Source organism: Calonectris borealis, chromosome Z (genome assembly GCF_964195595.1).
Source record: "Calonectris borealis chromosome Z, bCalBor7.hap1.2, whole genome shotgun sequence".
Lineage (NCBI taxonomy): Eukaryota > Metazoa > Chordata > Aves > Procellariiformes > Procellariidae > Calonectris > Calonectris borealis.
The window spans coordinates 87,372,719-87,395,985 of NC_134352.1; the positions used below are offsets into that span (position 1 = coordinate 87,372,719).

Consider the following 23,267-nt stretch of genomic DNA (forward strand, 5'->3'; position numbering starts at 1 on the left):
AATGGACCGTTTCCTGAATTTTCCATTTCCTGTCTTGAATTGCAGTGAACAATTAGAATTTCCCACGGATGGCAATATTGTATTTGATCGGCCGTCACTCAGCACAGAGCACGTTGTCTGTAGCTGTACTGCAGGCTGCACAGTGATACTCGTGATTGAGGCATGAGAATACTATTGTAAATTAAACAAGAATGCATAATTAATAACCAAAATAAAAGAATGAATCACATTAATCAGTAAAAGAAGATGCAGTAAACTAAGACTAAACAAGGAAACAATTTAGCTCATACAGTAGGATACACAATTGACTTCAAAAGGGATTGTACTAGAAACTTTGCCCAGTAATTATGTTAACTCACATCCATGGTAGTTTCCATGGGGTATAGCTCAGTTCCAGCTGTGCAGGGTCAGCTGAAGGATCTGGCAAGTCCCTTGCAGTCAGCTCTGTTAACTGTGTATCCTACTTCCTGACATAGTTCTCTAGACAGCAAAATCATCACATAAACTGTACCAATTCTGCATGACTTCATCCATGTCTCTGTCGTTCTCTGCATTTGCGAAAGCCCCTTGTGTCTCCTCTCAAACCGCACGCTCCCGCAGCAGGGCCATCCCCCCCCTCGGCGCCTGTCGGCTGTCTGTGCCTGTCGCCGACCCCGCACACGCGGCCCCGGTGAGGAGGCCCCGGGCTGAGGGTCACGCTGGGCACCCCCGGCAGCATCCGTCCCGCAGGCTCTGAGGTCCCTCACAGCCGCCCGGGCCACCTCGGGGCACCAAACCGCGTAAGAGGAAGGGAGGTGAGGGGAAAACAAACTTCTGAGAAGCTTCTGGTTTTCGAATGTAATCGAGAAAATAACCCCAAGGGACACGTTGGCCGGTCTCTCCGGAGGCACGAAAGCGCCCGGGACCGACTCCGTGCGGCCGGGCACAGCGGCGAGCAGGCACGGGAACCAGCCCAGCGCGCTCAGCCCGGAGGGGGCCGGGGCCAGCCCGCCGCGCGGGGGGACGATGCGGAGGGGGCCCGGGACGCCACGAGCGGGAGCGGGGCGGGCGACGGCGGGGCAGCGGCGGCGCGGCGCGCCCCGGGAAAACCCGTCGAGCGGCTGCCGGCCCCGCGGCTCCCGCGGCGGCAGCTGGGGAGGGCAGCCCGGCGCCGCGGAGGCCTGAGCCCCGGGGCCGGCACCCCCTCGCCTCCCCCCGCCGGGAGCCTCCCGGGGCGGGGAGGCGGGCGGGGGGCCGGGGCTGCCGGCAGCGGCCCCCGCCCCCGCCGGAGGCAGGACGGAGGCACGGGGGGCTGGGGGCGGCCGCAGCCCCGGCCCCGTGAGGAGGCGTCAGGCGCGGGAGCTCCGCTCGCCTCCGGTCCCGGCTCCGTATAAATGGGGGGCGGCGGCGGCGGCGGCGGCAGCGCTTCGCCCAGACGGAGCTGGAGCCGGAGCCGGCCCGCAGCGGAGGGCGGCTCGGCGGCGGCGGCGGCGGCACCGGCACCGGCACGATGGGCGGCGGCGGCGGCCCGCGGCGTCCCGGCGCTCTGCCGCTGCTGGCGCTGGCGCTGCTGGCGGCGCAGGGTGGCGCGGCGCCCCTGCAGCCCGGCGGCTCCCCCGCGCTCACCAAGATCTACCCCCGCGGCAGCCACTGGGCTGTGGGTAAGTCCCCGCCGCCGCCCGGCGCCCGGCAACCTGCCCGCGCCCTCCCCGCCCTGGCTGCCCGTGCCGCCGCCGCCCCGGCCCGACCCTCTCTCCGCCCGGCCCCTGTCCGCGCCTCCGGGGGCAGCGGCACGCCGCCGCAGCAGCTCGGCGGCCTCAGCCGGGAGGACAGGGTTGCGACAGCCCGGCATCCCACCGGGCCTCCCGGGCCGGCTGCGCGGTCCCCGCCGCCGCGGCGGCGGAGGCCCCGGTGCCGGGACAGAGCGGAGGGCCGCGGCGAGCGCACCGGCGCGAGAGACGGAGCGGCCGCCGCCGCGCCAGCCCGCCGGCGTTCTCCGGCTCGCACCGGCGCCAGGCTGCGCGGCTCGGCGGCGCCCCGCCGGTCCCGCTCGGCCCCACGCGCGGCGGGCGGCCCCGGGGCCGGCGACCCGGCCGCGGGAGCCGCCCGGCTCGCCCCCTCGCCCGGGCCGGTCTTGTCCTGCCGGCGCCGTGCGCCCCGGAGCCGACGGCGCGGTGCGAGCGCGGCCCCGACGGGCGCTCCCCGGCCGTGCGCGCTGCCCGGAGGCGGGCCGGGGCAGGGAGGGAGCGGCGCGCTCCCCGAGGGTCCGCAGCCCCCTGTGCGGGAGCGGGCCGCCGCCGCCGCAGGCAGCCCGCCGCCCCCGAGGGTTGGGTGCGGGGCAGCGCTGCGGCGGAAGCCACCTGCGCGCCGGACAGCCTTCGGCCTCCGCCCCAGCACCCCGCACTTGTGCGGGGCAGAGGGTGCGGGGTGACGCGGCTTTCCCCGCTACCTTTGACGTGTTTATTTGGCGATTATGTTTCCTACCGCTACCTTTCTTCATAGATGGGAACCCAGACCCAAGTCCGAAGGCAGCTGGGCGGGACCCACGAGCTCCCCAGCACCCCGAGGCGCAGCCAACACCTTGGGGAGCCCTGGTCCCAGCCGGGGCCCTGGGGCACTCAGCCTGGAGCCCCCTCTCCCTCCCAGTAGCCTCCTTTGCAGCCAACTGTGGTTTCATTTTGATGACAGTAAAGCGTGGTATATCAAAAGTGCATCCAGTTTACCTCCTAGAAAGGGCCTGGAACATAGGCTTACACTACAGTTCGCACATCCCATGTCAAAGCAGGGAAAGTCGAAAACCTACAGCGTCTCCATCCACTTCTTACTCCAGCAAATCTTACCAGGTGCCTCTCCCTAGCTCCAGGCAAAACGCTTGGTTCTCTCTGCCCCGTTCTCAGCAATGTTTTCTTTGACAATGTAGCATAAGAGACAGAGGAAATTAATTGTGTGTGACAGTGACAAAATCTCCAGTCCTGGTTGCGCTTCACCTTTGACATCCTCTAGCCCCTTCCCTTCCCTCCATGCTATCAGTCAATAACGATTTCCAGCTGGTGACTGAACAATCAAATCCATACCTGTTTTGGTTAATTTCATGCTACTGTCGTTGTTACAGGACATTTAATGGGGAAAAAGAGCACTGGAGATTTTCCCTATGTTTATGAAGAAGAAAACAAGACCCCGTTTTCAGCATTACCTGAAGATATCAAGCAGCTGGAAGACTATCTGCAGTGGGAAGAAATCTCAAAATATTTGCTACGGCTGCTGGAAGGGAATGAAAATAAAAGTGCTCACTTTTTAAAAGGAGGGCTTCCCTGGTATACCAGGAACACCTGGGAGACAGATGACAATAGCAGTTGGAAAGATGTAAGTAAGATAAAACCTGTAAGAACACTCCATATATTCAAATTTCATTTTACAGTAACGTATCAGCTTCCTCTAACTTGTGGATTGTCCGGAAAAGTAGCAGAAATGCATCTCGTGCACCAGTCATTCCGTAAAGCAAGACTCTACTCTTGATTACAGATTGTCACTCACAGATTGTATTTTTTATGAATTAATTTGCTAGTGGGCATAAACTCAGCAGACATTAGGCAGATTTTAGTGTCTTGATTCCCTTCAAGTTCCTTGGTTGTTCGATTCTTTTCTTTTCTAGCTCAGATGACCACATCAGCACCAAGTTCTGTATTAACTCAGCACAAACAAGCCAGTGTGAAAAACAGGTGTGAATAGAGAGGGCAGGAAGAAGGCAAAGGGTGTTGTGTATAAAGGCACATCAGATTGACTGTCTCCCTCGGCTGCCGTTCTGGCTGTCATTATCTTGTCTGGCTTGTGAGGTCCTGCCGATCCGTGGATAGAGCGACCTAGGTTGCTCCCGGCTCCGTCTTTGTCTCGTGCAGGTCTTTTCCCAGCTGATGGTGCTGGCCATACTGTGGTCATTTGTGGTCTTGCAAAATGAGTCTGTGGCTACTGATAAGCTATAATGTGTGCCTAGGACCCACCTCTTCTTCCCTCAAGTTATTATTAGCACTATTTCACAAGATAACAAGACTTTGGGACAGTTTCACCCCTATTATCTTGGGAAATCCTATAAAATACACTTGGAAGGATACCAGTGAGGTTTTACAGAAATCAGGGTCTAAATGACATAATGTAAATTGCAGAATTTACTAGAAAACTCCTTTCTTTATAATGCATCAGGTACAGTAATGGTGATATAGCTGCCAAATTCTTTTGGGTGACATTGAAATGAATAAAAAGATTAATACCGCCCCTTAAAGACATTAACGGGAAGATTTTTTTCTTCCCATATTCTACTGTAATATGATGTAGTTAATATTCCTGGGCTAACTTCAGCCCAGTCTCCCTCCTGAAATCGTGGTGCAGTGAAGTCAGTGAATACTTTGGTTTTGACCTGAATATGGGTAAAAAATTACCCATTAAATTAAGCCATGATTTAAGTCTCTTACCAGTGATATGAACACTGTCCATAGGTTTCTTTCTGACTATGGCTTTATGACAGTGATGCTTGTAATAACTGTGATTAATACTACCTAAAAAGGAAACTCTCTCATCTTCAGCTCTGCAGTGTGCAGCTTTGTAATCAAATTAGATGAACAAATTCCATTATGCTATGTAAAGAGGGAAATATTTTGACTTCTAAAAGTATCTGGTAATAAATCGTACTTATGAAGGCTGAAAGTTGCCTCCGATAAGTTGAATCATATCCATATATGTGTACTTTTATCCTAAATTAATATCCACATTTTTGTGGTCAGACATTGAACATATACATGGAATAATGAGGTTATTGCCTTAAATATCCAGATTTCTCCAATGATTAGTAAAAAAAATCATGTCTTTCATGTGACTAAGATATGTGACAAGCTGCAGAACCTCATTTTGCCATAGAACCTTTGATTTCCAGCATTCAACAGTTACTTTATCTCCATCTTGAAATAAAACATAATCGTCAGAGTAGTACGTAACCTGTGCTTTCCTACTGTTGGACACAAATACCTGATTCTATGTAGCCTAGATAAGATATGATGTATAGTTTTTCCTTTGCCTTCAGAAAGTAAAAACCCAGCACCTGAAAGTTAAGCTATATATCTTTTTGAGATCTGCCTTCCAGATGAAGATGACCTGAAGATCGAAAGGAATGTGCTTTAGTTTTTTTGAGGGTTGTGATAGTTTCCTAAACATTTAAATAATGATAATCGTTATTTTTAATAAAGGAGGCCTTGTTTATTTATAAAGGTGGAATTCTGGTATACGTATGAAATTCAGTCATACATGTTCACAGTGATACAAGAGCATAAATCACCTTTGGATTTTGATTCTGTAGATTTTTCTGGATGTGAGGGGTCCCGTGTTGTAGAAGCTTTGGTTAGACAACACTTTCGTTTAAGGTGCTGCTGTACCACAGCTAACGAAGGTGTCCGTGTACACAAATGATGAATGTAGCTATCTGCCTAGGTGGAAGATGGCCAGGTAGACTAAATTGACGATGATGATGCAGTGCATATGAGAAGTTTGTACTTGGCATTAAATACTTTTCCAGCCATATTGTGGTTGAGTTTGAAATAGAAACTAATTCTAGGAGGAACCAGACACCATATTTACAGCGGTTACTATTCACTGTGAAACGGCCTGTTGGATTGAGGTATTGAAATGTGACCAAAAACAGGTAAATCATGAACCCTACTGTCAGCTGATGGAATAGCTGTCCCAAGACCATATCACCATCGAGGGGGCTTTAATTCTCGCAGACCGAGTATGCGCTTGCAGAGATGCTCACAATGAGGAGTCTACCTCTGTGTGTGTGCGACCCTATGTTCCCATCTACTGAACATAAGCGAAGACAGGCTGTGTTGGGAAGAAATGTACTATGAGGGCTTTGTTTCATGGACTCTTTCAAACTTAGCTGATTTAATTTAAAATTTGAATTTTAAATTTAAGATCAGAAATCCCCAAAGCTAAAGGCTGCAGAAGTAAATACAGATATGTACTTCAGGTAACTCCATTCAGAGTCTTGCTTATTAGCTCAAATTCATTCAGTGCATTATTCACCACTAATGCTCACACTGTACTGTACATTTCTCAAGAATAAAAACAATTCTTTCTAAAAGACTCACCCAGAGTAGGGAAAGTGCTGTAACACACGAATAGTCAAAAAAGCCAGAGAGATGTGCATAATGGTTCTGGGAATTAGGCTTAGAGTGGTGCACCTGAGTCATTTTCTTCTGTTTTCAGTTAATACCAGGCAAATGAAGATCTTGCCTGCTCTTTATTCTGTGAATAAATTACAGTTAAAGTAGTTAAAGATCAGAAGGGAAATCTCTCCTGCAAGTTGGCCTAAGTGTAAAAGTAAGTTGGAAAATAAGCTTTAAATTGTTTCTATGACTTGGCTTTTTAACACTAATGAGACACTGTATAAATGAGATGGCAGACAGAATTATTTGGGAGAATGACTTTCCTCATACTTTGGCAGTTGGTTATTGCACTAACCAAGACAAATGAGGTCTGTTTTGGAAAGATTATTAGGAATGTGTTTGTTATGTGAATACACAGAGCAGATGTATATTAGGCTTATTAAATTGTGAATGACTTTTTTCAGGACTGGTCTATAAATAATATTTTTCTCTTTTTATTAGATGATGGACTATCTGCTTCAAGTTGTGAATATGAAAGAGAGCACTCCAAGCTGAAAGGTGGTCTCTAAATCATGAAGAAATGGAATACTTTCCGTAAGAGACTATTTCACAAGCACTTGATTGTATCAGATAATCAACAAGGTCTCTTTTCTGTAAACAAGATTTCCTTTGTGTAAAATATCTAAATACACGTATTCTTGTATGTTTCAGCAATGACTGAACTCTCTACTTCATTTTCAAGGTTGCATTTTCTCACTTGAATGGCTTTGATATATATAATTGTCACGGAAGGGTCTTCCAATTAATTATATGACTTACCTATCTAATCAGTTCATCTCTTAGTTCGAAACTACATGACATTTCAACATTCACAATAAATAATACTAATAAAAAGGCTGAGTTTATACGTTTCTTTGAGTTAATAAACTGGAAATTGGCTGTGCCACAGCTGGTAACAAAGAAACAGCAGAATGATTCATTTTCCACTGAAGCTTTTCTCCTTCTTGAATTGCTCCCTGGTCTGTAGTTTTTTTTCAGTGGAGGGAAGCTGACGCTGCCTTCCCAAGGTATCGACGGGCCAAGTACAGCACGTGTGACGCACTTCCAGGTGCAGGCAGATCTGCTGAAAGATACTCTGCCTCCTTGTTTGATTGGGGGGTGGTGCGGCAGCTCAGCACGCTCCCACCACACACTCCTAACCACGTGTTAGCAGGTCTGGTACCACTGTGTGCCCACATGAGACTGAAGGAAGGACATTGCCTCCCGGGAGAGGAAGCTCCTGACGCCTGTTGTGGGGCTCCAGCACACTGTAGCCAGGCAGTGCTCCTTGCTCACCTGTAGTCTTCTGGACTGGACAGTCACACCGTCAGAGGCCCAGGCAAGGAGATCCTGTGCTGCCACCTTTTCTCAAAGGAGAGCACTGACAGACCAGACTGTAAGGACAACAGGAAGCATCCGTCCCTGCACAGCTCAACACAGAGCAGGAGAAGCAGGTCTGGATAAAGAGGTGGCACTGCTCAGCACTGTTGAGGCCACCCCTGCAGTACTGTGTCCAGTTCTGAGCATCCCAGTACAAGAGGGACATGGGCAAACTGGAGAGAGTCCAACAAAGGGCCACAAAAGATGATTAAGGGGCTGGAGCCCCTCTCCTACGAGGAAAGGCTGCAACTGTTCAGCCTGGAGAAGAGAAGGCTCAGGGAGTCTTACCGACGTGTATAAATGCCTCAAGGGAGGGTATAAAGAAGAGAGGACCAGGCTCTTTCCAGTAATACCCTGTGACAGGACCAGAGGCAATGGGCACCAACTGAAACTCGGGAGGTTCCCTCTGAACATCAGGACACACTCTTTCACTGTGAGGGTGACTTCAGCACTGGCACAGGCTGCCCAGGGAGGTGGTGGAGTCTCCCTCCTTGGAGATATTCAAAAGTCATCTGGACACGGTCCTGGGCAACCAGTCCTAGGTGACCCTGCTTGAGCAGGGGGTTGGACAAGGTGACCTTCAGAGGTCCCTTCTAACCTCAACCATTCTGTGAAATGGAGAATAGATGAGGAGATGAATTAGTCAGCTGCGTGTTTTTCCACAAAGTAACTGCGTTCGTGCAGATGATCTGTCAAACACGCGGGTCATCACAAGGCGCGAAAGGTCCCAGGCCAGCTAAAGGTCCGTCCCAGCTTTAAACCCCACGGAGCAGGGCCGGCCCCACCGGGCAGAGCCGTACCCCGAGCGCGGGCCCGCGGCCGCCGGCTCCGGGCGGCGTCCAGCAGGCGGCGCCCTCGGCCCACAGATGCGCGCCCCGGGCCCGCGGAGCGGGGCGGGGTGGGTGGGAGGGGCTGCGGCCGGGCGGGCGGGCGGGAGGGGCGGGGCGGGGCGGGCGGGAGGGGCTGCAGCGGGGCGGGGCGGGAGGGGCTGCGGCGGGGCCGGGCCGGGCGGGGCGGGCCGGGGCGGGCGGGAGGGGCTGCAGCTGGGCGGGCGGGAGGGGCTGTGGCGGGGCCGGGGCAGGCGGGGCGGGCCGGGGCGGGCGGGAGGGGCTGCAGCGGGGCGGGGCGGGAGGGGCGGGGCGGGCGGGAGGAGCTGCGGCGGGGCCGGGCCGGGCCGGGCGGGGCGGGCCTGGGCGGGTGGGAGGGGCTGCAGCGGGGCGGGGAGGGAGGGGCTGCGGCGGGGCGAGGCGGGGCGGGGAGGGGCGGGCGGGAGGGGCTGCAGCGGGGCCGGGCGGGGCGGGGCGGGGCGGACGGGAAGGGCCGTGACGGGGGCGGGCGGCCCGCACAGCTCGGCCACGTGCCGGTGCCCCCGGCCCCGGTGCCCGGCCGGCAGGCCCTTGCGGGAGCGCTCCGCTGCAAGGGGAGCCCCGGGGCTGCGTCTCTTTGTCACGGTGTCCAGTGTGACCCCAGCGGTGCCGGTGACCTCAGGTACGGGGAGAGCTGGGCGTCCAGGCTGTTCACCGGGAGACCCCGCGCCGGCGGGGCGTTACCCGGGCCGGTGCACGGCAGCTCCGCCGCCGCCTCCCCGTCGCACCAGGGAAGCAGCCGCTGCTCCTGCGGCGGTGTGGGGCGGGCGCCGTGGGGAGCGCGGCGTGCCTGCAGCAGGGCATGGTGGGCTGCTTCATCACGCGCCGCCTTTTCTTGCCAAAATTGGTGGCGTACCATGTGTATGAGGTGGGGAGCTACTGCCCAGAAGCACGTATGGCATTGACACGTAATGCTTGCCCCGTTAATCTCTCATCTGTGCCCAGTTATGCGATTCTAATTCCGCTTTTAATTTCCTTTTGTAGCAGTTCAATGCTGACTTATTCCCAGAGAAGTAGTAAACTGAGGTGAGGACTAATTAATGTCCAAATGCAGACTCTGTAGCCCTCTCATTCAACCCTGCAGGTCTTCTCAGACAAAACTGTGGAGAAAAAGGCACTATAGTGCCAACTGGGTATTAAGTCAATTAAACTACTAGTGATTACCTGCACACTTCATCTTAGATACTCTGAAGTCCAGGGCAAATCCCGTTTATCTCAGTGGACATCCCAACCTATGCCAGCCAAAGGGAATACCCAGTGTATTTAATTGCTGTCCCAGGATCTTTATAACTTAAAAATGTTTATTCTTTTCAATTTTGCCTTTCTCTTTTTGTCCCTGTTTGCCACCTTGCCCAAAGAAAATGCAGAGTCTTGCCAGGAGTTAGGATTCGCACTTCAGAAAAATCCCCCTGCTCATGTGGTGTGCCAAGTCTTTCCTACCCTCCCTCCAAGGCCCTCTTCCCTCCTGGATGAGGGATCTGTGAAAAAGGCCATGTGAGAAAGCTCATGTGCAGTCTGGGTTCTGCTATCAAGTGGTTTGACTTTGGCTCAATGCAGGGCCAGGCTGGGACAGCTATACCTAAGTGCTTTGCCAGGACACCCAGAAGGAAAGCTGCTCAGAAAGACAATAGATAGGAGCAATCCCTAGACGAGCAGGAGAAGCAGGAGACGGTTCTTTCTGGGGTGGAGTGGAGGGCAGGCTCTCAGTTCCCCAGCGAGGTACCGATTACCCACGTTACACAGTGTGCAGCAGCTCAGCCAGCGCCACATACCTGCAGGGATACTAGGCCATCCCCAGAAAGCTTTGCTCACACATTTGAGTCAACCTTCCCCTGCCCAACCTTGGCAGTGATGAAGGCAGAGTGGAGGAAGGAGTTGAGCAAAATAAGAGGGGCACCACAAAAAGGTGCTTGGGAAGCTGGCTTTAGTCTTCGTGTGGCCAAAGTCACTAGAGTGAATATGTGTGTGTGTTATACACCCAAGAAATAAAAGAGAAGAAGCCTGGCCCAGAAGCCAAAGCATTATCTGAAGATTCGAGACGTCTTTGTACAGACTCCAGGTGGGACGTTAAGCACAGGCATCTACTGCTGTTAGCACACTTGGCCTCCAGCTCTGGAACTGGAGTAGTACGGGGTCTGTCACAGAGCCTGTGTCGTGTGTGCCAGGCATGTGTGGATGGCTCACGCTGCCCGAAGGGGTCTCAAATGGCACGAGGGGCATGAGGTAACTCAGTCATGTCTGAGCTTGGGTGAGTCATGTTTCTCTGCACCTCAGTTTCTCTGCATGTAAAATGGGACTCCCCTATCCCACAGAGGCAGAATCAAATAAACTGGGAGGGTATTTGTTAGGATGTTTTGGGGAAGGGATGGGGGATCAGCAAGTTTATGACCGGTTCATCATAAGCTATGAAGCCATGAACAACTGCAGGTTTGCCTGCCATACAAGCCACCCTGGTTTTGAGTCATGCTGCAGCCAGCAGAGGCATTTGAGCAAGAACAAGCTGCTGGTGAGCCAGACTTCCTGAGGAGCCCTTTGTTTAAAAGCACTGATTAAAACTAGCATCTCTTCGTTGACGTTCTGAATTCGCCCAGAGCCCTGCCTCTTACTCCCTGCACCTGCCTCTTCACTGAGGTGGAGGCAAAGGAGGGATATCGGACCCACCTGCGCTGGTCAGCAGCTGGAACACCAGCCTCTTTGTCTTCCCCACACTCCCTTCTCTATCAGTGCCCAAAGCTTCAGTCTTCTCTCTTCTTCCCTCCATCCAAATTTCTGCTGCCTTCGTTTAAACTCTCTCCTGAATGTCTTGCCTAGCTGACTTTAACTTTTCTACACAGAACCAAACATTTCAGAGCTGATTTCACAGTTCTTAGTGGTGCAGAAATGTCATATGACAGAGAGATGACTGCCAAATGTCAGCCAATTTTCACATCATGGATTGGCAGAACACAGAGATGCTCGGAGAGAGGAGACACAATATTCATTCTACCAGAAAAACTGGTTATGTTGTCAGAGTGACCAGCATCCTCACTTTTCCAAAAGAACGAAAGCATCCAGCTTTTCGTTCTGCTGTCTTTTGTTTGGTTTATTCCACCATTTTTTTCTATGGTAGGATTTTGTAAATGAGTACTCTGTGGTTGACAAACTATTGAAGGAAGTTGATAGAAGTCCCAAGGTTATAAGCCATGGCATCAGTGACACAGGAAGATGCTGAACCTGAGTGTCCAGCCCAAAAACACTGTAGCTGAAGGGAAAACCCTTGAATTAATGTCTGTTGGAGTTGGACTTCATAGTATGTCCCGACAGACTGAACCGAAACAAGACATAGCCAGGAGCTTTGAACAAATACTTGAGATTTTTCAGTAGTAAGTAACTAAATGTTCTTACTGGAAAACCCCAGGTGTAGCTGAGGCAGCTGGAAAGAAGATCCTTCAACTGTCCATCTCGCCTGCGGACATGAACATGTCCTCGACAGAGGAAGGGAACAGTATTGCCCCCAACCCCAACAGCTCATAACAGAAATTTAAACTGTGACTGGGCGTTTTCATCTCACAGGGGCTGTGACCCATCGTGGCTGGGGAGCAAATGCAGCAGCCGCCCCGCTGCTCCAGAGGGGATGACACTGGGGGTATTCTCAGGTAATAACCTATGTAGCTGCTTCTCCTGACCCCATCCCGTAGGGACTGAGGGTCAGTCCTGGACAGAGAGCCAGTCTCGCTCCACTGGAAAGCAGCTGAGCTGAACTCCATGTCAAAACTCTCCTTGGCTTAAATAGGTCAGAAACTTTGCTAGTCTTCTTGAATACTTACAGGATTTTGAACAGGGGTGGGAAGGAAGAGAGATTAGAATACATTTTCTGCTGGGAAGTGGTGCCATTGAGACCGAGTTTCATGATGGCATTTTCCTGGTAATTATTAATTCAGAGATCTTCAAAGCTGTTTATAGTAATTGTCTTCTCTCTTGCATAGCTCATGCTACTGACCTGTGCAAAACTCTCCACACCACTTCTGTATGTTAAGCCTGGGATTTCTGGTCTGGGCAAAGACAGCTAGGCCTAATGGAAAGACTTCTCATGAAAAACAGTCTACCTCTCCGCATTTCACATCTTAATGAGAAATCACCCAGGATTAACATCATTTGCCAGTGGAGACATTGCTACAGATGAAGCAGATGCAGAGATGGTAATTTGATTTTACTTTTCCAGAACTTTGAAACAAATGCAGAGTGGACAATTTAATGGTCTGCATAATATAAAGAAATGTATATCCACCCCTCCGCTCCCCTATTGAAAAATAGGAAGCTCAGAGTGGTCATGTGGGATTTACCTGGGAATGAACTAGGCTTTCCAAACACAGCTGGGGTCCTAGTTCAGCCTGTTCACCCAGTGAAATGCAACAGGGAAGGAAAGGCGAAAGAGCTCCTCAGCGTCTGACACTGGGTGCCCTCCTCAAGGCCCATTTGTCTATGGGAGAGTCCAGTTTGACTGGTAGCAGACACAACTTGTCTTGCCTCCCATTCCCTCCTCACTAGTCATTTGCCCTGTGTTGAGAAGGGAGGTGCAGCACCCCCAGGAGCAGGGATCTGTGCCCATACGAGCGTAGCAAGGATTCATCTCCGTGTAGCAATGCCTCCCAGGAGTCTCCTGGGCAGCCCTTGCCAACTGCCCCATATTCAGCACACTGAGCGAAGACCAAGTTACTCTTGGGAAAACTCTTAAGAAGTATTGACAGCTTCACGCACCAAAGCCTACACACTTCTGTGCCTAGCCACGACCGCTGACAAACCCTGTCCTACAAGTCCAGCTCTCCCAGAAGGTGGTATGCCATGGTTAGCATAACAACGTTCACTGTCTGCAACTGTCTCATTGCAAAGGAGTAAATTTCTTGATATTTTCACTGGCAGTCTTTTATTGGTATTATTCTTCCTCAGAACTTCAGATGTTGCAAAGAAGTCAAATATAGACACTAAAAATACTATCTTGCTAATACAGTTTAAGTAAAAGAAGAAATAGATCACTCAGAAAAGGCCAGGCTAATAGCCTTAGCAAAGTTAGAGTAAAGAAGTGGTTAAGGATCTAGATGATTTAATCCAGTTTTAAGAAAAGGTTTTACAGTGAGCAATTAGATGCTGTTTAAGGAATTAATCACTAATGGGTCATTAACTCTGACTGCTATTGTACAGTTAACAAGCTGAGGCAGGATTATTAGACTCAGCACCCAATTAAGAAGAAGAAGATATTTACAACAAAATGAACAAATGAGCTTTTAAAATGGAATGGCACAATCTGAGAGAAAGTGTAGGAACACAAAAAACTAGACAAGGTACAAGAAAAATATGAGTTTGCATATGCCTCTGTTCCTTTATTTGTTTGAAAAATATTTACCTGTCTGTGCCCGTTTATGTTTAGCTGGTTAAAATACTTATTTTTAGCAACAAACTCATAGCTTTCCTTGAAGGACATGCCTGCAGACAGTTTATCTGTTACAGGGTTCACATGTACAACGTATAACAAAAGACCTGCTTAATATGTCAATAAAAGAATAATCATCATAGCTTGACATAATCTTTCGGGTTTTGCTTGCAGGTGTTGGATCAGGAGCTTAATAAAAGCGAACAGGTGCCTTCAGCTGCTATTTCTGCTGTCCTGTCATTGTGGTGTTATCTACTGTAAGTCTTCGACTATCTCAAGTAACCAAGCGCCAGTGCTGGTTACAGCGCTGATCAAAAAGCCAGGGGGGGTCTCTCCAACGGCTTCACAGGGTGCAGAATAACCAGAGGCAACGGGGGGGAGGGTAGTAGGGTTAAAATGTGGAAGAGCACCACCAAAATCTTGGGGAGTTGCTTGTAATGATGAGCAATAAGCACAGCTAAGAGCTTCTGGGCACCAGTTAAATGTGCTCACATGCAGGAGGGTTTTCAGCATCAGAGCTGCAGCTGGACTGCAGCCAAGTAATGACAAGTGGGATTGTTCCTACCCCCGAGGAGGAAGAGTGTGCAGAGCCTGTGCAGTCATTTGTTAGTGTGTGTCCACTACTGATGCAGCCCAGGGTGTGCAAGCACACCAAGAGACATCCTTCCCTCGCAGCCACCAGAGATGTGCATTCTTGCAAGCCCAGCCTCCTTGTGATGCAAACAAAGCTCACCTGTGAAAGGAGCACTGGAGTAAGACCTAAAAACTGAAGCGATAGAGTTTTTGTTCTCCCCTCCCCCCCAGAAGTTTACGCAGGTCTCCCTACTAGAAGTTAGCAAATTATTTCCCTGGTCCCAACAGCGACAGCACTTTCTTCTCCTGACAGCACAGCACTTTCTTCGCCAAGGAAGCAAAGAGCTGTGTGCTGGGAGGCTGGGCACCACCACGGACACACACACAGTGGCACTGACAGGTCCAGAGCCCAACAGGAGGGTCTGGCCCCAGCAGGGACCACTCACTGGTTCTCCCTGCACCCCCTGGACCAGCACAGCTCAGGGAAGGGAAGCCGGGGCCTGGGCACAGCATGTGCTCTGGTAGAGAGAGGCAGGTTGGACCTGCAGGGAGGCCGGGGAGAGAGGAGAAGGCGTTTCAGAACAGAAGGATTCCTATTATTATCTGTAAAAGCAGCTCTCCAGACAATAGATGGGGGCTGCTGTGGAGAAGGCTGTGAAGGGATGTTTAGAAACTGCTAAGGTTAAAAAGCTCTCTGAAGTAAAGCTGAACAAAGCTGACATACTTGTTTCTGACAGGACTCTTAAAAGATACGCACCGATTGTGAAAATATAATTAGACGCCAGCCTTTGTCTGGCCACAACGAGTGGGAAATGGTGAAAGGAGAGGTCTCCCAGTTTGTATTGAATCATCCCCAGGACACAATGAGGGCGCTTGTGCATCCTTCTCTCTTCGCTAATGAGAAATGTTAATTGCCACAACCTCCAGAGTGTGTAGAGCACCCCATGCCCAGTGGAGGAGAAGGGGTGTTTCATTACAGCTTCTCAGCCCCATTACAGGCAGTAACGGAGATAATGGAAAATAAAGATGCCGCAGTTTTAGTTTCAGCAGCTTGGCGGTGGGCACTGGGTAGGCGGGGGAGCAAGCACGGTGCAGCGCCATGCCAGCCTCCAGGGGCTGCACTGGGCAGCCGCACTGGGCAGGATGCACCCAGCGGGCCCCCGCCGACAGTTGGGCATCCAGTCAGCTACCGCCCATCTACCCCCATGGGCAGCTGGGCTGTGGGGGCATGGGGCCCTGCAGCACCTGCCAATCCCCTTCTCTGAGCAGGCAGCAAGGGCCAGGGGACTGGCACCGACCCCAGCCCGCTGGCGCAGGGGTGGGCAAAGCCCATCCGAACCCAGGGCTGCCCCCCACGGGCAGCTGTGGGAGTGCTGCACCTGGCCCACGGAATGCCAGGGCTCTGGCCCCTCCTTGCCAAGCGGGGAGCCTCTAGCTGGGTGCGCTCCCCACCGTGGGGCTGCAGCCCCCAGCCTTCGGTGCTCGCAGCCAGTTTGGGCAGGGTCCTGCTGCTGGAGGGGGAGGGAGGAGGGCCCACGGCCAGGCCTGTCCCACCCCTCTGCGCATCACAGGCAGTGGAGGGTCCGGCCCGAGCAGCCCACTCACGTGCAGAAACACGATGCACAGCCTTCACGCAGTGCGTGCCATTTAACGGTGCAAAACAGAAGACCCTCCCCAGGTAATGCAGGCCTTGGTTCCCAGCCACCTTACACAGCTCTTCGCCCTACTGCAGCTTTTATTGCAACTAAAGCGTCCAGCCAAGGTGGGAGAGCGAAAGAGATTTTTTTCCTAAGCTATGATCAGGCCCGTAACTCTGCAGGGCATGTGGAAAAGGGAATTAAGAGGACCACAAAATACAAAGCAAGTTGGGGCGTGGGGGAAAGGCTGGTGCAAGGGACAGCCGCCCTCCTTTGCCTGGCCGTGCGGGGGACCCAAAGCAGGGCAAGGGTGTCCCTTGGTCGTCCCAGGACCAGCCTTCCCCATGGGTTTCTCCCAGGTGCTGAAGAGGGAGTTCAGATTGTCTGCCAGGGTTTGCCGATGGACTGGATGTGCTCCTTGGCCTTCATCCGCAAGGCAGCAATGCTGTTGTTGCGCGGGTCTGCCTCATCCAAGGGGAACTTGTCCACGAAGGTGGCCCCACACTGGTAAGGTGGCGGTGGCCCCATGGCCCCCAGGGGCTGCAGCGCATGGGTCACTGCCGGAGAGTTCAGGAAGGGCGGTGGTGTGTAGCTGCCAGGCAGGCTCTGCGGCGAGGCCACAAAGCCGGGCAGGGTCTGCAGGGCTGTGCCGCTGGGCACAGGCGGGCTGAGCCATGTCTCCAGGGGCAGGCTGCTGCTGAGAGGACCCATGGGTGTTGCCTGCGGTGAGCGGTTGAAGGAGAGGATGGGTGAGTCCTGCAGCTTCATAGAGGTCACCTCCAGCTTCTCTTGCCGCCGCCACTTGGCCCGTCTGTTCTGAAACCACACCTGCAAGCACAGCCGCGTTAGCCGGGCCACAGGGCGGCACGGCAGCGCTGCTGCCCCACGGAGTGCAGGGGCCCTCCCCAGGCTGCAGCGGCGCACACGAAATGGAGCCAGTGAAAAACAGGGAGCAGCAGGCAGGGGCAGGAGTGGGTTCAGCCGCGCTTCCCCCGCGGGCTCGGCAGACCCGCAGCCCCTCGCTCGGTGGAGAGCAGCAACACGGGAAAGCAGCGCAGCGAGAGCCCCGCGGCGGAGCCGGCCCGCCCTGCCCGCCCGCCCGCTAGCCGCCGCCCCGGCGCACAGCGGCTCCGGCCGCCCCGGGCCGGGGCCCGCCAGTCAAAGGGCAGCTGCGCTGACGACGTGGCCAGCGGCCGGTCCGGGCGGAGCGGCCGGTCCGCGGCCCGACGCCGCGGCTGCCGAACGGAAAACGGCCTCGGGCTCCGCGGTGTCCTGCCGGCCGGGCCGGGCCGGGGCCGCCGCGTCGGGGCCGTGCGGACGGCGCCAGCTGCAGGCGCGCCCGGCGCTCCAGCAGTGCCCCGTGGGGCCGCTCAGCCACGCACCGGCCGGGGCTAGCGGGGCCGGGGCCGGGTGCGGGTCCCGCGGAACGAGGCAGCGAGGCCGTCCGCGCGCCGGGGCGGTGCTGCTCCGGCCGCCGGGAGCGCGGGTCCACGCCGAGCCGGGGGCTCCCGGCGCCGGGAACGCGGGGCTGCGCCGGGCCGGGCCGGGCCGGGCCGGGCCGCGCCGTGCCTGGAGCCCCCGGCGCCGGGAACGCGGGGCTGCGCCGAGCCAAGCCGGGCCGGGCCGGGCCGGGCCGTGCTACGTGGGAACGTGGCGCCGGGCTGAGGCGGGCGCTGCCGGCGGCGGAGCGCGGGGCCGGGACGGCGGGGCGGGGGCGGGCGTTACCTGGACGCGGACCTCGGGGAGGTTGACCTTCATGGCGAGCTCCTCGCGGCTATACACGTCGGGGTAGTGGGACTTCTCGAAGGCGCGCTCCAGCTCGTGGAGCTGGTACGTGGTGAAGGTGGTGCGGTTCCGCCGGTGCTTCTTCTTGGGCTGCTCCTCGTCCGACGGCTTCCCCTCGCCGCTGCTGCCGGCGGGCAGCTCGGGGCTGGCGCTGCCGGGGCAGTACGGCTCTGGGAGGGGAAGACAGGCGGGTCACCGGGAGGGCGATCGCCCCGCGGGGCCCGCCCGAGGGCGCGGAGGAGAGCCGCCCGCCCGCCCGCGACCCGGCGCCTCTCGCCCGCCGCGCTCACCTTGGAAGCGCTCGGCGCGGCCCTGCGGCTCGGCCGGCGGTGGCTCCCCGGGCATCTTGGGAAGGCAGTGCCGGGGACCCCGCCTGTCCGCCTCCTTGGCGCTGCCGGCGCTGCCGTCGGGCGGGAAGGGGCCCAGCAGGCCGTCCTCCTTGGTGAACCCCAGGATGGCCTCGATGCTGTGCAGCCTCGACGGGTTCCCCCCGGGGCTCCGCGCCGCCTGAGCGGACAGCGAGAAGGCGCCCTCGGCCATGGCGAGCGGGGCGCCGGGCGGGTGCATGGGGCGGCCGGCCCGGGGCCCCGGCGCGGCGCTGCGGTCCCGCCCGGCCCCGGGGCGGCGCGGGCAGCTCTGGCACGGCGCCGCCCGGCGGGCTGGCCTCCTTGGGGCGGGGGAGGAGTGCCGGGGGGCGGTGGGCGAAAGGGAAGGCGAGGCCCCCGCGCCGCTCCGGCATGGCAGGGGAGGCAGGGCATCCCCAGGGCCCCGCCGGCAGCGCCCGCTGCCCCCCCGCCGCCCGCCGGCCGCCCCGCCCCGCCGGCCCCGGCCCCGGCCCCGGCCCCGGCCCCAGACGGCGCCGGGCGATGCCATCCGGGGCCCTCGAGGCGGGGCGGGCCGGTCCCCGGCGGCTGCCGGGGGCTGGCCCAGCCGGGCGCCCCGCCGAGCCCCGCGACCGGAGCCCGGGGGCCCGGGGCCGCGCTGCCCGGGCCGAGCGCCGTCGGTAATCATCGTGGGACAGGCGGCTGCCGGGGCGCGGGGGGACCGACCCGGCACGGCAGTGCCCGGGACGGCGGGAGCCGCTTGCCGGGAGCGAGGCTCCACGGAGGGGCTGGGGAGGGGCGGGAGCCCCGGGGGGGGCCTGGGCGAGAGGACAGTGGGTACCCGGCTCAGTGCCCTGCGCTGTGCTGCGGGCTTTCGGAGCCTCTCCGAATCTCTCTCGCTTGACAGCTCCAGCCTACAGCCGTCCCAGGCATTTTTCAAGTGCATCCGTTTCATAGGTAGCCTCTCAAAAGATGACGTGCAGGAGGATGCCGTGGCACTGTTCTGTGTCAAATGCACAGGGTAAAAAGCACTGGGAGTAAAAGCTGATGCTCTGGTCCCCTGTCGGGATGCTTGCCCTGCGCCTGGCTGCCTTCAAAGCCAGGTTTACAGACCAAGTGAAAGTGCCTGCAGGCTTTTGGGGAGGATGGACTCTGGAGACATCCGAAGGAGCTGGGCTCAGCCTTTCAGCCTTCACAAGTCTGGGGAAAGCGCTAGGCAATATTTCTGAGGACATTTGCCAAGATGTCGGTATAGGACAGACCCTGTGAGAAGAACTGATTCTGTGATCCTGTCCTCCACGGCCGGGAGGCTAGACGGCAGGGCATGGCTTCATGGGAGATCTACAAAATGCTTTTGGAGGTAAGGGAGAGAGCCAAATCCCATACCTTGCTTTGTACTTGGCTTGGTGGAGGACATGGACTCAGCACAGTACTAACCAGGCAACAGCATCATGTCTCCTGCCTCCAACATACTCCTTCCTGCATCAATATTTTTCCTGCTTTTCTCTTTCTGTCACTTTATCACTTTTCATGCTAGCAGCTGCCAGTTCCTCTAAGGTACCAGACGTCTTTTGTCCTAGCTGTTTTAAGTGACAAACACAGTAACATCCAGAGTGGTTTTCAGCCTGCACTTAGCTTTGAAGATGCTTCCATTTCAAGCCTGAGGAGAGTGTATGTGAATGAAAAACACCACTGCTCCTTCTTCTTCCAGATATATTAGCTAGTCTAATAAAAGGTATGACCTCTCTCAACGAATTGCCATTTTTGCTTCCCCCTCTGCCCCAACAGGATGCATTTTGTGTAGATTTTTCCAGAGGAATCGCTTCAAAACAAAGATTGGCAGTGCTTGCCTCTGCCCCGTGCCCACACCTTTTTAAGGTTTACGGCCTGATGTCCCAAAGTTAATTCCTTTTAGAAGTGCTCAGCTTTTCCTGCTAGCTCCAGGTGAGGTTTGCCTTCACTGACTGCTTCTGGGGGTGGGGATCAGGGGCGAAAGAACTCAGCCATCCATTGGCAAAGAGGGAAGAGGCCACCAGAAGAGACAAGAAAAGGTTAGTGTGGCTTTTGTGCACAATATGAAAAGCAAGTCAATACCATTGTAGAGGCATTGGAGGGTACTCAAAGCAATCAGCCAGGGGCCATTGTGTTCCTTTAATCTACATGTGTATTTCCCAAGAACTCTATTAGTGAAGATGAATGAACTGTGCAATGTCCCTAATTTCTTCTAATTTGGAGCTGTGGTTTTATGGCACTCACAACCAGCACAAAACATGCCTGTCCCTCCAGGAGCCCTGGGCAAACTTGGGAATCGTTTTTGCTTGTTGTAGCAAAGAAAGATAGCAAGGTGAGACGTAGGAGCAAAACCCCTTTAGCCAGACTCTGGTCTGGCAGTAAGTGCCATAAAGGGCACTGGGTCCTGGCACAGATGCTGCTTTTAGGGCATCTGTCAAAATTGTCAAATACAGGAACAGTACTCAATGTTTTTTTGCTGTTAATCACAATGCAAATGTACAGCAAAAAAACTTCCACCCCCAAAGCAGGGTACACATCCCACACAGTACACGAGAGACTTCCTCCCTAATAGAGAAGGATCCTCCTTCCTCAGCAGTAGATTAGAATCATAGAATCATAGAATAGTTTGGGTTGGAAGGGACCTTTAAAGGTCATCTAGTCCAACCCCCCTGGTGTGGGCAGGGACATCTTCAACTAGATCAGGTTGCTCAGAGCCCCGTCCAACCTGACCTTGAATGTTTCCAGGGATGGGGCATCTACCGCCTCTCTGGGCAACCTGTGCCAGGGTTTCACCACCATTATTACAGTTGTATTTGCTGTATGGAACTGCATTTGTCACTGTAGCATCCTTCTTGCAGGGGAGTGGAGTTGTCGAAAGAGGAAGCAACTCCCTTGGTCACAATCTGTAAAAATCTGGAAAAAAAAAAAAATGTAGCAGAGCAGAGACCAGCTCTGACTTTTCCAGCTCCAGATCTATCTTTTCTCTCTTGCCATGCTTAAGGCACAGACTGTGGTGCCCTGACACACACTTGAGGCATCACACAGCTCTGGGGAGGGAGGAAGTCTAATGATTCCTCTGATAATCAGAGAGTAACGCAGAGTTCAGGATGACAAAGAAAGGTAACTGTCTGAACATTTCCCTTTGGGTCTGCTGTACTGGCGGTTAGCTAAATCCCCTGCTGCCACAGGGTGCCCTGGGACGCGTGGCATACTAGAGACCTCATCGCGCTCCACAACTACCTGTAGTGAGGTGGGAGTTGGTCTCTTCTCCCAAGTAACTAGCAATAGGGCAAGAGGGAATGGCCTCAAGTTGTGCCAAGGGAGGTTTAGATTGGACATGAGGAGAAATTTCTTTACTGAAAGAGCGGTCAGGCCTTGGAACAGGCTGCCCAGGGAAGTGGTGGAGTCACCATCCCTGGAAGTATTTAAAAGATGTGTAGATGAGGCGCTTAGGGACATGGTTTAGTGGGTATGGTGGTGTTGGGTTGACGGTTGGACACGATGATCTTAGAGGTCTTTTCCAACCTTAATGATTCTATGATTCTATGATTCTAGTATGAAGCCTCAGAAATTGATACTGTGGTACATCACAGCTTCGCAAAGACCATTTACCTTTGGAAATTTACAGGGGCAATCAGGATCAAATTTGACAATATTAATTAGGGGATGAAATAGGTGGCATTTGTTACTTGCCTTTCCAAAAAATGGCCCCCATTCCATCACCTTTTTTAGGTTTTTGCAATGTATCATTACAACAATTACTGCTGAAATCATGTTTGGAAGCTAACAAAAATTCTCAAGATGGACAACCTCTAAAGCGCAGCTGTCTGCTATACCTCCTTCCTGTGCATGCATAGTGAAGGCTAAATGGGAATAGTTTTGATCCGATCCTGTTTGTGCTGTTGAGACATATGTATGGGACGTGGCTTCACACAATGAAATCAGCACCATAAAATGCCACAGATTCTTGCTTCCTTTCCTCCTGTCTTTTCTTTATGTCAAGCTGAAATAATTACTGCCTTGAAGGGCAGGCATTTGAAGCTGAAGTCACTCTGCAGGTGGGACATCACTCTCCAGACCATCACTCTCCAGTGATGTGCAGCAGGGAGCGCCTCCCTGAAAGATAAACAGGACTTGCAAGGTCAGACAGCAAATCGACAAGGGGCGGGGGGGGGCAAGGAAAAGGGGGAAATATTCACCCAGCGGGAACCTGTACCCTGCTGCAGTTTGCATACTCTGTATCATCCAACAGATTGTTAAAAAGTGGAAAAACTGGCTTTGCTTTTTTTCTCCCCAGAAGTTCCTAAGTGTGCAGTTGAAGAACCTTCTTGAAAGCACGATGTATGAGGAAGCTGTTGCCTTCTCCCGTCACTGCATCACTCATACCTTGGCAGTCACCTCCTGCTTTTTTTCTGGTGAGATTTTTCTTTATCATCTGCCCCTAGCAGAGTTGTTTGTGTTTTCTCCACCACTTACAGGGTGCTGTGTGGCATGCAGGAATCCTTCAGAGCGTGCTGAGCCGGCCCCGTGCAGCACAGTGCCTGAGCCTCCATGAAGCGTGCTGCCCGCAGTGCCCGTCCTGGCTGTGGGCATGGAACCAGCCGTGGCTGCTCTGGCAGCGGGGCAGCCCTTTCTGGGTGGCGAGCAGTACGGGGCTGGTGCGAGGGCTCGGGCAGTTAGGCTCACCATGCTCAGCCATCCCTCCGGAGGGAGGGAGTGGAGGTTCATGCTGTAAGGCTATATTAATGCAATCCTTCTTTACTTGTTTTCCAATTAGCCTAATTGAATTCGGATTGCTTAAAAGTGGGCACTAGAGACATTTATCTTGATGGGATGACGGCCTTGAGCTCCAGCGATCCTATTAACTATAAGAACCCAAATCCCAGGTAGGGTCCGTCCAGCAGTAGCTCCCACGTGACCTAACGCTTTAATCTGCTCCTCTTCCGTGCAGCACACACACACGCACACAGAAACACACACACAGAGACATGTACACATACATGCACACATACATACACACATGTGCATAGGCGCATGCACATATGTACACATGCATTTGTGCACACATAGGCACACAAGTGCATCCCCATACACACACTCCAGCACACATTCAC

General features: G+C 54.2%; 2 protein-coding genes across 3 annotated transcripts; one reads left to right on the top strand and one right to left on the bottom strand.

The window, feature by feature from the left end:
* Positions 1-1,489: 1,489 nt before the first annotated feature.
* LOC142075679 (gastrin-releasing peptide-like) lies at positions 1,490-6,872 on the top strand. The gene is made up of 3 exons (XM_075137398.1): positions 1,490-1,640; positions 3,092-3,342; positions 6,633-6,872. The coding sequence occupies exons 1-3, from the start codon at positions 1,490-1,492 to the stop codon at positions 6,684-6,686; spliced, it is 456 nt and encodes a 151-aa protein (XP_074993499.1). The 3' UTR covers positions 6,687-6,872.
* Positions 6,873-16,195: 9,323 nt separating this feature from the next.
* On the bottom strand, positions 16,196-18,385 carry LOC142075512 (retinal homeobox protein Rx2). Of its 2 annotated transcripts, none has more exons than XM_075136914.1 (3): positions 18,109-18,385; positions 17,759-17,988; positions 16,196-16,861 (listed from the first exon to the last, which is right to left on the bottom strand). In XM_075136914.1, exons 1-3 carry the CDS (start codon positions 18,383-18,385, stop codon positions 16,409-16,411), a joined length of 960 nt encoding a protein of 319 aa, XP_074993015.1. In that variant the 3' UTR covers positions 16,196-16,408. The 2 variants fall into 2 exon arrangements, with proteins under 2 accessions (XP_074993015.1, XP_074993014.1); XM_075136913.1 differs by having other exon boundaries at positions 18,082-18,385.
* Positions 18,386-23,267: the final 4,882 nt, after the last annotated feature.

Excerpts from the sequence above, each read along its gene's own strand:
- LOC142075679 (XM_075137398.1), top strand. The coding sequence starts at position 1,490 with ATGGGCGGCGGCGGCGGCCCGCGGCGTCCCGGCGCTCTGCCGCTGCTG. Across the intron at positions 1,641-3,091 it reads CGGCAGCCACTGGGCTGTGG|GACATTTAATGGGGAAAAAG; the intron begins GTAAGTCCCCGC and ends TCGTTGTTACAG. Across the intron at positions 3,343-6,632 it reads ACAATAGCAGTTGGAAAGAT|ATGATGGACTATCTGCTTCA; the intron begins GTAAGTAAGATA and ends TCTTTTTATTAG.
- LOC142075512 (XM_075136913.1), bottom strand. The coding sequence starts at position 18,385 with ATGCACCCGCCCGGCGCCCCGCTCGCCATGGCCGAGGGCGCCTTCTCG. Across the intron at positions 17,989-18,081 it reads CGGCGGGCGAGAGGCGCCGG|AGCCGTACTGCCCCGGCAGC; the intron begins GTCGCGGGCGGG and ends TTCCCCTCCCAG. Across the intron at positions 16,862-17,758 it reads TCCCCGAGGTCCGCGTCCAG|GTGTGGTTTCAGAACAGACG; the intron begins GTAACGCCCGCC and ends CTGTGCTTGCAG.